The sequence below is a fragment of the Populus alba genome, chromosome 11 (assembly GCF_005239225.2).
Source record: "Populus alba chromosome 11, ASM523922v2, whole genome shotgun sequence".
NCBI lineage: Eukaryota > Viridiplantae > Streptophyta > Magnoliopsida > Malpighiales > Salicaceae > Populus > Populus alba.
Genome location: NC_133294.1, coordinates 11,977,017 through 11,989,916, shown reverse-complemented (window position 1 = coordinate 11,989,916; position 12,900 = coordinate 11,977,017). Strand labels below are relative to the sequence as shown.

The 12,900-nt window shown below is 36.7% G+C and overlaps 1 protein-coding gene across 2 annotated transcripts in view; it reads left to right on the top strand.

The window, feature by feature from the left end:
* LOC118035360 (ABC transporter C family member 2) overlaps positions 1–12,900 on the top strand; it is a 37,967-nt gene that overhangs the window by 13,772 nt on the left and 11,295 nt on the right. For both annotated transcript variants that reach the window (XM_035040900.2, XM_073412605.1), the window contains 8 exons: positions 4,705–4,811; positions 4,889–4,982; positions 6,149–6,316; positions 7,190–7,330; positions 7,920–8,120; positions 8,381–8,479; positions 8,580–8,732; positions 9,811–10,196. In XM_035040900.2, the coding sequence (XP_034896791.1) occupies positions 4,705–4,811; positions 4,889–4,982; positions 6,149–6,316; positions 7,190–7,330; positions 7,920–8,120; positions 8,381–8,479; positions 8,580–8,732; positions 9,811–10,196 (1,349 nt within the window). The remainder of the gene's footprint in view (positions 1–4,704; positions 4,812–4,888; positions 4,983–6,148; positions 6,317–7,189; positions 7,331–7,919; positions 8,121–8,380; positions 8,480–8,579; positions 8,733–9,810; positions 10,197–12,900) is intronic.

The following is a 12,900-nucleotide window of genomic DNA, read 5'->3' as shown; positions in this document are numbered from 1 at the left end:
GGCTTTCATTATATAGGAAAAGTTGTGCTGTACATAGTAATTACAAAGAGGAAATTTAGGAAGCTAAATATAGTAAGGTAAATTTCCTATTTAAGCATCTATATTCCTATTTAAGCATTTACAACTATATGCTTGACTTCAACCTTTCTATTGACATCCCCCCGCAAATTGATGCGGGCTTGTCCATAAGCATCAATTTGGTCGTAAGAAAATGATGACGTTGTCGTGTGAGAGTCTCGGTAAAAATATCAGCCACCTGAAGATTGCTGGACACGTGGAAGTGATATAGTCTTAGTCGCAAAGGCGTCACGAATGAAGTGGCAATCCACCTCAATATGCTTCGTGTGCTCATGGAAGATAGGATTGGCGGTAATATGAATAACATTGGTATTATCAACAAAAAGAGGAGTAGGAGTGCACTACTGAAAACCTAGCTCAACAAGGAGCCCGTGGAGCTAGATGATTTCGGAACAAGCTTGGGACATAACCTTGTATTCACACTCAGTAGAAGACTTGGAAACACGGTCTTGTTTCTTGATCTTCCAGGAAATTAGTGCAGGGCCAAGGAACATACACTAACCAGTAGTTGAACGCGGAGTGTCGGAACACCCTGCATAATCAGCATCACTATAAGCAATAAGATCAAGAGAAGTACCAGCAGGATAGCAAAGTCCTCTTTGAATTGTGTCATGAACATAACGAATTATTTTTCGAATAGCAGCCATATGGAGGTGCCTTGGAGAAGCCATGAACTGACTAACCTGCTGTACTGCATAAGAAATATCAGGTCTAGTGTTTGTAAGATAGAGCAAGTTGCCCACGAGTGTACGATATGCTGCCGGGTCTGATAATAAATCACCCTCATCTTTGCGTAGCTTGAGATTAATTTCCATTAGAGTATCAAGGGGTGGCGAATTCTGGAGACCAACAGCCGCCACCAAGTCCATGGCATACTTGTGTTGGGATAAAAAAATGCCATGTGAACCAGCATGAATCTCTAAACCAGGAAAATATGTTAGAGGACCTAGATCCTTCATGTGGAAGGATTTCTGCAAACGCTGCTTTAGTTGATTAATTAGAGCTAAATTAGTACCAGTTATGACTATATCATCAACATACACCAATAGAAACACAACTCCATTTTAGTCTTACGTAGAAACAAAAAGGCATCAAATTTACTTTTGAGGAAATCAAATTGAAGAAGGATAGAAGTAAATCTCTCATACCAAGCACGAGGAGTTTGTTTGAGACCATACAAGGAGCGACGTAACTTACACATAACAGAGGTATGAGTGGAAAATAAGCCGGCTGGTGGTCGCATATATATATCTTCAGTGAGATCACCATGAAGAAAGGCATTCGTCACATCCAATTGGTGTAAACACCAATGTTTAGATGCTGCGATGGCTAGAATTGTGCAAATAGTACCCATTTTGGCTACTAGAGCAAAGGTCTCCTCATAATGTACTCCATAGTTTTGATGGTTTTCAAGAGCCACCAATCGTGCTTTTTATTTGTTCAAGCTGCCATCAGCCTTGATTTTAACAGAATAGACCCATCGACACCCAAGAGGAGTCACACCAGAAGGACAATCAACAATGTTCCAAGTCTGATTAGCTTCTAGAGCATTAAACTCTTCCTGCATAGCCTGATACCAACATGATTCTTTAGCTACCTCAGAAGCCATAAAAGGGTGCAAAGGAGGAGCAGATGACAGGACAAAAGCTGAAGGGGGCAACACAAGAAGTCTTCTCTTGTACACCATATGTGGCTTGAACCTGTCAACTGGAACACTTTGCAAAGGAGAAGAGTCATCAAAAAAGGGTAAAGAGGCTAGAGAAGTGGCTGAGGATGAAGAAAAAGGAAAGAAACATTGATTTTCAAAGAAAATAACATTTCTGGAAACATTAACTCGATTAGTGTGTGGATCAAAACATAGATAACCTTTTTGAGTAATACTATATCCAACAAAGGCACACCTAATTGACTGAGCAGAAAGTTTATTTCTATGAGGTGGAGGAAGATGCATGAAGCATACACACCCAAAGGTGTGAAGATTGGTGTATATAGGATGGCAATGATGAAGCCGAAAATATGGAGACTCTAGACCTAAGACTTGTGAAGGAAGTCTATTGTTTAGATAAGTTGCTGTAATGAGTGCTTCTACCCAAAACTTAGGAGGAACAGAAGTTTCAATGAGCAAGGTATGGACCATATCCAAAAGATGGTGATTCTTGCGTTCCGCTACTCCATTTTGCTGAGGAGTATAGGAACATGATCGTTGAGAAATGATATCGTTAGATTGCAAGAAAGATTGGAAAGCATGAGACATATATTCCCCTCCCGAATCTAATCTAAGAGTTTAACAGTGGCAAAAAATTGAGTGTTAACCATTACCAAGAACAGTTTGAACTTAGAGAAAACTTCTGATTTGTTCCGCAAGAAATAAACCCATGTATAGCGGCTGTAGTCATCGATAAAGGTGACAAAATGTATGTAATGTGCATGAGAAATGACAGGACTAATTCCCCAGATATCACTATGAATTATCTCGAAAGGGTTTGTGGCTCTACTGCCTGCAAAAGAAAAGGGTAAAATTTTACTTTTACCAAGTTTACATGTAGCACAATCAAGGAACACAGTTGAAGCTGAATGTTCTTTATTGTTTATTAACCCAGATTTCAACAAATGAGAGAAAATTCTAGGATTTGGATGACCAAGACGTTTATGCCAAACTTCATTGGACACTTTAGGTGCAGTACAAAGGAAAGATAAAACAGAGGAAGGAAGCAAGGTGCGTGGAATAAGGAGTTGGAGAGAAAATAAACGTCTGTGCTTAGGCTCCTTCTTTATTAGTTGTCCTGACATCTAGTCTTGTACAATACAACCATGATTAGAAAAGTATACATCATAGTTATTGTCCACAAGTTGACCTACAAAAGCTAAGTTTATAGCAAGCTTGGGTGAGACAAACATCCTTTAAAAAGGGAGGTACATCACCAACAACCATGATGGGAAGAGTACTACCGTTGGCTGTTTGAGTATGTGAGGATCCACAGTATTTGCGGATATTACTGAACCCATGCAAAGAGTTTGTCATATGAGTGGAAGCACCTGAGTCTAAAATCCAAGAAAGAGTTGAAGAACCAGTACCTTGAAGGCCAAGTGTGGAGAAAGCACTCACAATCATTTCTTGCACCATCTCTCGTGTTAGTAAATTTGCTGGAGGCTGAGTCTGTGAAACAGGGGAACCAGCAGTAGTAACAGCAGCATGATAAGCTTTGTTGGAGTGTGGAGGAGGACGAATAGGACACTCCTTAATGATGTGTCTTGGCTGCTTGCAGTAGTTGCAAAATTTATGAGGACAATGAGGAGCAATATGTCCATACTTCTTACAACTATAGCATTGTGTCTTGCTCATATCGTGACTCTTTCCCTTGCTGTAAGCAGAAGCAACATAAGCAACAGTGGCAGAGGCAACTCTTGCTTGCTCCATAATGGTTTGAGTATGGAGACGCTGCTTTTCACGCAATAGTTATCCAAAGCAAGCATCCAAAGATGTAATAGGATTGCTATTGACTAGAGAGGCACAAACTGGTTCGTATTTTGGTCGCAATTTCATCAAAAATTGATCTCGTTGGCTGATTTTAAGGACTTGCTGCACTGCCAGCACACCTTCTGCAAAAACCTTGGCCGTAACAAGATCAAAATAATCATTCCATAAAGTTAGAAATCCAGAATAGTAATCTTGAATAGAAAGATCTCCTTGGGTATAGTTGGCAATAGCCAACTCAAGCTGAAAACGCCTAGCATTGTTGTCTTGGTTATAGACTTGTGTGAGATGATCCCACACGGCCTTTGCAGATCTATGAGGACGCAAAGAAAGCATCAGATGTGGCTCCATAGAACTGAGAATCCAGGACATGATTTGTGCATCTTTGGCAGCCCATGCTGCCTTAGCAACCACAGATCCTTCAGTAGCCAAGTCTTTGTCACTACCATCTATATGGCCCCATAACTCCTTTTCCTTGAGAAAAATCTCTAACTGGAATGTCCAAGCAACATAATTTTTGCCAGTGAATCTGACACAAACATTATCTCACTTCTCCATAAAGCTATGACCAAGAAAGAAAACAAAAAATCTTAAGAATTCTGTGAGAAAACACCTAGCTCTGATACCATAACAGAATGGTTCGAATTGCCTTAACCTTTCGACTAGGCTTTCATTATATAGGAAAAGTTGTGTTGTACATAGTAATTATAAAGAGGAAATCTAGGAAGCTAAATATAGTAAGGTAAATTTCCAATTTAAGCATTTATATTTCTATTTAAGCATTTACAGCTGTATGCTTGACTTCAGCCTTTCTATTGACATGAACTTCTCGTAGAACTCATTTCCACTGCAGAACTCATTGAACATTCTTCTCCAATGCTATTGGATTAGTTCATGTGGCATGCGCAATTATAGTGTTGAAGGGACACGGCACATTTTTTTATCAAAAAATGAAAAGAGAAACTTTTCTACTTTTTTCAACAAACATCCTTGATGATGCATGCTGTAAAAGAGTGTATAATTTATCTGAGTATTTGAGGCCTTTTTTAGATCTGATGATGCTGTATTTGACAGTTTGTTTTGTGCCTCTGTACCTTTGTCATCGCCTAAGTCACAAAAGCCCTAATTTTTCCATCTTTTTTTTGGTAAAGACATTTGTTATAAGCAGAATGCAGAAGTTATCTAAGGAGGGTTTGCAGCGTACAGACAAGAGAATTGGCCTCATGAATGAAATTTTGGCTGCAATGGATACTGTGAAGTATGATTATTTTGTTATGAGTTCCTTGTTTCATATGGTTTTGTTCCTGACTATCTGATTTTGCTGAAATGGTTTAGATGTTATGCATGGGAAAGTAGCTTCCAGGCTAAAGTTCAAGGTGTTAGGGATGATGAATTATCATGGTTCCGAAAAGCATCACTACTAGGAGCGGTATGCCAAGAATATTTTTAGCAAAGTTTCCATTCTTATATTTGATAAAATTTTCATTTCTTTCTCACTTTGCCGTTTGAAAATTCTATAATATTAGTGTCACCTTTCTCTATTGTTGTTTAAATTGTTAGTTTGGTAATCTCGTTACTCATATCTTGATTTTGGCATTGCATGCATGTCTCCTGGACATGCTCACTTAGCTTGAAATAAACAGCCGCATACATGTTTTGATTTGTTTCACCACTATCTATGTGTCAAACACATGGATGTGAGTTGTAGTGTATGATCCCAATTGATGCTTCAAAACGATAGCTTGAATAGCAGAACTGATTTCAAGAGAAGATGCAGCTTCTTGATATGGATCTGGTGAACATTTATAGAACAAAGAAACCCAGTACCTGGTGATATAAGACAGGTAGAAATGGAAATAGACGATCAAAGAATTCCTTGTAGGAGAGGGATTAATTGAACAGTAGAAAGAGCACCCAATCGGAGAGGGCTGAAGAAATGATAGAAAACCCCATAAAAGAGGGTAGTAACAAAACAGAAGAAGCACTCTCAAATCCGAGTCTATTTCTATCTTAAACACCAAGAAACCTAGTAACCTAAACCAACTAGGAAATTATTTTCCTAATGAATATTATTTTTAATAAAAGTAAACCATGCATAGCTTCCTAAAATAATGAAACTCTAGCATTACTAAATTACAAACATAGAAATAAATTGTAAAAAAAAACACCAAAGACATAAAAGTTATTTCCCTACATCACCTACTTTCAGAAAAATACAGAAAAAGAGAAAGGAAAGAAACAACAAAACAGGGCATAGCCTTGTTCGGGTAGGAAGCCTAATTGAGGCCACCATTGACTTGAGGACTAGAGGAAAAACACATCTAGAAGAAATGCAATCAAAGTCCAAAATCAGAAACTGACAGTATAAGACAACTTCATTGATTGAATGTTGATTCCCAGGAGGAAACTTGTTTATATATGGAAATGTATTGGGTTATTCTACACCTTAGAAGTTTTCTAGTTTCAAATTTTATACATAGATCATGGGTGATCAATTGATAGTATTTGCTGCTGCTAAATAATTGTGGGTTTTTCTGTGAGGTCACCATCACTTTTTTGCTTATGCATGTTTCCAATTATTTCCTTGTTTTGCAGTGTAATAGTTTCATACTAAACAGCATTCCAGTTATGGTGACTGTGATTTCGTTTGGTATGTACACTTTGCTTGGTGGAAATCTGACACCTGCAAGGGCATTTACATCTCTATCTCTGTTTGCTGTGCTTCGCTTTCCCCTCTTCATGCTTCCTAATATGATTACTCAGGTTTTGTCTTCCTTCTTTATTGTATCTCTTATAGTCCTGCTTACTGCTGAGATATTGCTTATGGTATTTCTGCGTGGAGAGAGATAACTATGATGGCTGTTTTTTTCTGTCATTAATTTAGCTTCTATTTATCATGCTGTTAACTCCTTAATTTTAACTGTTTAGATTGATTTAATTACTGAAATTGACTTAGTTCTTTCTTTTAAACTAATGTTGCATTAGCTGAAATAGAATACATTATGCTAAAACAGTTTAGCCAGGAAGCCATAGCTTGATCTAATTGCAAGAGTATTGGGCTTGCAACCATGAAGATGCAAGTCTGAATTTTGAGAACACTGCTTCATGCCAAAAGCTGGCAGTAGGCACTTTCTGAACTCTCTTACCAGGAATTTACTATGGGGGGACAACAGATGTCTTTTTCTACAAAACTTTAGCCAGCCAAAATCTTATCCTTGGCACATTAACACATAGGACTGATAATTTGAAGATGACACTCTAGAAAAACTGACATACAGAGAATTGATCATATGTCTTTTAAATAACCCTATCTTTTTTTCTTTTCAATATTCCAACAACTTTTTGGTGGTCAGCTTTTAATTTTGTCATTAGTCCAAACCAAGGCACGAAAATAATATGTTCTATTCAGCAACTGTCCTTTTTGTTTCTAATCATATTTAATTCCATTTCATTTACATTACTTATTGATTGCTGCTGTATAATTATATATTGCACTTAGTTTAATGATTTGATAGCTCAGATATTGTTATTCATGATATTGATCTATACTGAGTTCATTTAATTGAACCAACTGCTTGGTCCACATTCCCCCGCCTTGTTTTGCTCTTTTGGTTTCTAATGGTTTTAATCTTACAGGTGGTAAATGCAAATGTGTCCTTAAAGCGTCTGGAGGAACTATTTTTAGCTGAAGAGAGAATCCTTCTACCGAACCCTCTTCTTGATCCTTGCTTACCAGCCGTTTCCATCAAGAATGGATACTTTTCTTGGGATTCAAAGGTTTCATGCATCAACTATAGTGCTTATGCATTACATGCTTACTCCTGTTTTCTCTAGTTATGCTTGCACATGCAATTGCATTTTATTGCATCAATCATTTATATATGATATCATCTTTTTATGGATTAGCAGGATTGCTTGTTAGGTTTAACTATGCATTTCTGTAAATATACAAATTCAGTAATCATATTTGAGCTTGGATTGGGTGTTTCACAATTCAGTGCTACTCTTTCTACTGCATCTTGCTGTTGGATGAAATGCTAATTATCTGTCCTATATGCATGCGTTAGGAAAAATGAAGTTCCCCTTTAGACTTGCATGCCTACTGTTTGTTCCTAAGATGTAGAAATGATTACACATGACTAGTTATCAACATTAGCTATACATACATGCAGTATCTAATTGTATGGAGAATTGAACACAAGTATAGTTTCATTTTTGTAATTCATCCTATAGTTACTGGGAGTACAATGTTAATACATTTATTTCCAGCTCACTTCTTTATGCGGACATGGTTCTGGCTTTGATATAGTGCATGTTCGCTAGTTATTGGCACTTGTAACCATTAAGATTTTGGTTTTGTTTCCAGGCAGAGAGACACACATTGTCAAATATCAATTTGGATGTACCAATTGGTAGCCTAGTTGCAGTTGTTGGCAGCACTGGAGAGGGTAAGACCTCACTTGTTTCGGCAATGCTGGGGGAGCTTCCTGCAACATCAGATGCCAGTGTTGTTATTAGAGGAACAGTAGCTTATGTTCCACAAGTTTCCTGGATTTTTAATGCTACAGTAAGTTGTGCTTGCTTATGTTGTGTGCATGTATATTATTGTATGCTTGTCCTCTGTGTGAATATGTAAATTGGTCATGATAGCAGTTAGAGGTAATAACTAAAATCTTGTAATGAAGCTGTGTTGATTACATTAATGCATTCAAGGCGTATTATATTTTATTCAGTTAGGCTACATCATTTGAATTACTTTAAGTTCACTCGTTAATTAGTTGATTGTGTTTTCCTTCAATTATGTGAACTTATAGTCTATCATTTCAGGTACGGGATAACATTCTCTTTGGATCTCCCTTTGATTCAGCAAGATATGAGAAGGCAATTGATGTGACTGCATTGCAACATGACCTTGATTTACTGCCTGTAAGCTATTTGTGAAACTTGTAAAACGGAGCTATCTTATGGACTTCAAGATGTCTAATCATTATGCATTGTTTATTTTTCTCACCTGTTTGATTACTAGGGTGGTGATCTTACCGAGATTGGTGAAAGAGGTGTGAATATCAGTGGTGGGCAAAAGCAAAGAGTTTCCATGGCTCGGGCTGTATATTCCAATTCAGATGTTTATATTTTTGATGATCCCTTAAGTGCTCTGGATGCCCATGTAGGCCGACAGGTAAGCTCATTATTTAGAAATGACGCTGCTCTCTTTTCATGGTTGCTCCTAATGGAAAATATGATGTGACTTATGGTCCCGAGACACTGCATACATGGGTTAATACTTTTCACTAATATTGATGAGAATTAAATATGGGTCTCTGATATCCATGCAGGGTCAATTGGTAGGATAGGCTTGACTTCTTCTAAATTTTAGGAATGAAATAAATTTTTGCACATGCATATGTCCATGTGAATATTCCTTGCAAACATAGTAGAGATTGGGACCAAAGAAAAATATCTATTGCAAGGAATGATCCTGCTGAAGCAGGATTCTAATTTCTAACATTGTTGGGAAGAGAATGTTGTATTGGGGTGGGGTTATGATTTCCACGTGCATATCCACGTGGACGGACAAGTCTTTGCAAATTTATTAGAGAAATAGGGAATGGAAAAGACAACTCTATTGCCAAGGAGATCCTGCTGAAGTAGGATTCTACTATTCTAGCGTCTAATGTTGTGGGGAAGTGAACACTGTATTTGGGGTGGGGTTTTGATTGGTCTCATGTTCACACCAATGGATAATTTATGCTTTCCTAATGTCTCGAAGCTCTTACAAATTCCTTTCACTTAGATGTGAGTTTATTATATTTGATTCTCATTTATAACCTGCTGTGTTGCTGGAGTGCGGGCTGGTAGACTCTCATTGCACTGCGGAGGTATCCAGGGTTCAACCTGAGAAATTGCCAGTGTGCATCTTGTAGGAAAAGAAATATACCTGCTTTCATCTTTTTGGGATGTCCTTGTGTCTTAGTAACACTTGCTGCATATGTTCTTAAAATTTGATCATATAAGTTTATTTTTATTTCTAGAGCATTGGTATGCATACGGACAAACATACAAATTTTTTTATACAATCTGATGCAGCAATTACTCTTTTAATGCTTAATCAATTATTTATTATTTATGGGACCTACAGTTCACCACCTACACTTGCCACACTGTCGGAATTTCAGTGTTATTTTTTAGTATGCATAGCAATTTCCTTATTTTATTCTAGCAAAGGTGATCTATGTGCAACTACCTATTATCTCCAGGTTTTTGATAAATGCATCAAGGGAGAATTAAGCAGGAAAACGAGAATTCTGGTCACAAACCAACTTCATTTTCTTTCTCAAGTTGATAGAATCATCCTAGTTCATGAGGGAACGGTCAAAGAGGAGGGCACCTTTGAGGACCTCTCTAATAATGGAATGCTGTTCCAGAAGCTGATGGAAAATGCAGGGAAAATGGAAGAATATGAAGAACAGGAAAATAATGAAATTGTTGATAATAAAACCTCTTCAAATCAGGTTGCTAATGGGGTAATGAATAACTTGCCAAGGAATGTAAGTGGTACAAAGAAACCAAAAGAAGGCAAATCTGTTCTTATCAAGCAGGAAGAACGGGAAACAGGTGTTGTCAATTTGAAAGTGCTGACAAGGTAATAAAATACAGACTAAAATCTGGTGCTTCAATATTGTGTTTTGTGAAACTGCAATTTTCGTTTTTATTTGAATGATATTTATTGGAAGGCATGCAATGTACTTTTGGTGAATCCTCCCATCATAACTACCAGAACAATAAGTCATGCTAGTTAGAGATTCTCGATCCCATACCTCTTTCATGCCCTTAAGTACCTCAATTTGGATAGCTAGTTGAAGATAATTCTATTTCAATCTTATTCATATTCCCTATCTCCTGTCTCTAAAAAGGGCTTCATCACCTTTCTAGTGTTTGACCTTGCTGGAGTCGTTTGTTCTTTTCTTTTTTGCGTGCAATAAATCATTGCTTCTCTAAAAGAAAGAAGGTGAAGAAAAAAAATTGTATCAATATATTACATATGCTAGAAATTGGAATTTTGGAAGGTGAAGGGGCCAAGCTGCATGTTAGAGAAGGGATTAGCTCCCCTTAAATGCTTGCACTTTCCTCATTTAATCCTTGAAATTTTCCACAATTTTCATACAGTTCCAAACAAAGCTGCATTGGGTGCCCCTCATAATTTTAAGTTGAAAAGAAAGTTCATTAAATGCTGTCAAATATATTTATTTTGTACTTTAAATACAAGTTTAATATGTTATTGATAGTTGTTTTGTTTCTTATTTGCAAATCACACAACAATATGGATAATAATTAGCATACATCATTGCATTCACCTACTTTTCATTCTTTTCATGACTCTTTTGATGTTATTTTTCCAAAAACATTATTATGTGATCATCTATAAATATGTACATAGATATTTATAAATAGCCCATGGATAATATGTATAGTGTGCCATACTCATATTTATTCTCATTCACTAGAAAATCTAACTGCTGTAACAAAAAAGATTACCTTTGCCACTAGTGGTGATGGGCACTTTACTGACATGTTCTTCATTTAGTTTATTTTAACAATTGACAGCTGTAAATATGATTTCATTGTTAAATCAAATTTCTCTTGCTTGAGGAAAAATATAGAAAAAAGATACTGCACTGCTTGTTTGTTTCTTGGTTATTCCTATTGGCATGCTGCTGCCTCTCATTCTGATCCTCTGATGTGTTGAGGATTGCGAAATCATAGTGTAAGGTAATAGATTTGTTTACTCAACATGGTTTAGATGTTGAAATGAAATATTAAATGGTAGTTCCTTATATGAATGAGCATGCAATGGCAAGGCATCTTTGAGGTGAGATATTGGTTACAGTGTTTTGATTATAGAACTGCTCTCAATATTTCCCTTGGTGGAATCTTTATGATGTTATATCAGCATATTGATATGCTGATCAGTGGAGCTCAGGAGGAGATACTGTAAAGGAAGAGCAACTAAAATGAAAATCAGCCTTGTAAAACAGAAAGGTTCTAGGCTCTAAATGTTCAGATAAAATGGACAAAATGAAGGGTGAATTCAGGTACCAATGTAGAACAATTATCCTAGTTAAAATGGACGAAAGAAGTCCACAAAGAAACTTGGAAGCATCTCGTATGAAACATGAAGTTACTATTTTCTTGTTTTAATTATTTTCTTAGTTAATTTTAGATTTTAATTATTTGTTTCCTACTTAACTTAAGACTTTTAATTTAATTAGCATTTTACTATTTAGGAATCCTAATGCTAGATGAATTCTATTAATTATGTAAGTTTTAATTAGGAATCGTTTCCTATAAATGATTTTAGTACTAATATAAATAGATATGTATAGTTTATTTTATGGAGATGAAGACTATTATTCAAATTCAATAAAATACCAGAGAATTTTCTCTAGATTTCTCTATAGTTAGGTCTGTAACCTTAGGGCTTGAGAACCTTAGTTTTATTTTCGCTATACACTGCATTAGGTGGTATAAGAGTGGGTCAACATCTGGATTGATGGTGAATTGTGAAGAGAATCGTGGAATAGATGGTGGCAACCATCTCCATGATGGTGATCAAAGGATACAAGCTGTTTGAGATTAGCTAAATTGCCATTCAGTAGCGATAAGTCTTAGAGGGGTGAATGCAAATTGGGTTTGACAACCTCAATGCCAGATTTGATGACCTTACATCTAGGCTTGAGGCACTAAGTGATGTAAAGCTTCTTGGTTCAACCTCTCGTTCAATCTAATAAGAACATTCAGTAACTAGCAACACAGAATCTCTTCGCAAAGGATTCGCTCCAATTTATATTTAACAAAAATAATTGCCAAAAAATAATGATCTTTATTGTCCGTTCTGTTCTCCCGTTAAATACCCTCCAACTAAGGAATTACAATCCAATAAGTAACTAAAACCAAATACTAATTTGTCTAGAAAACTAACAGCTAACTACAATAAAATAACTACAGCTAATAAACTTATAACAACTTCTCTTTATCCCTTGCATCTCCTTTGCCTAGACTTCGTGAACTCCTTCCTCTATCTCCTGATTTGCATCAATTGTTGTCTCCTTTGAAGAACTTGACTCCGGCAAGTTATAATTAACATATGCAGTAAATAAGTCTGGATGCAGTCGCTGAAGCTCAGTACCTTTGATCCAAGCTGAATCTGAAGTGGATCGATGCTTCCATTGGACTAAAAATTTGTAATATCCCCCACGACGTAGACTCTGAGGCGCAAGTGTTCCTCATTGGCAGTAATATACTCGGTGAATAACACAACTTGGCAGCTCTGAGGCGCCCAGGTGTTC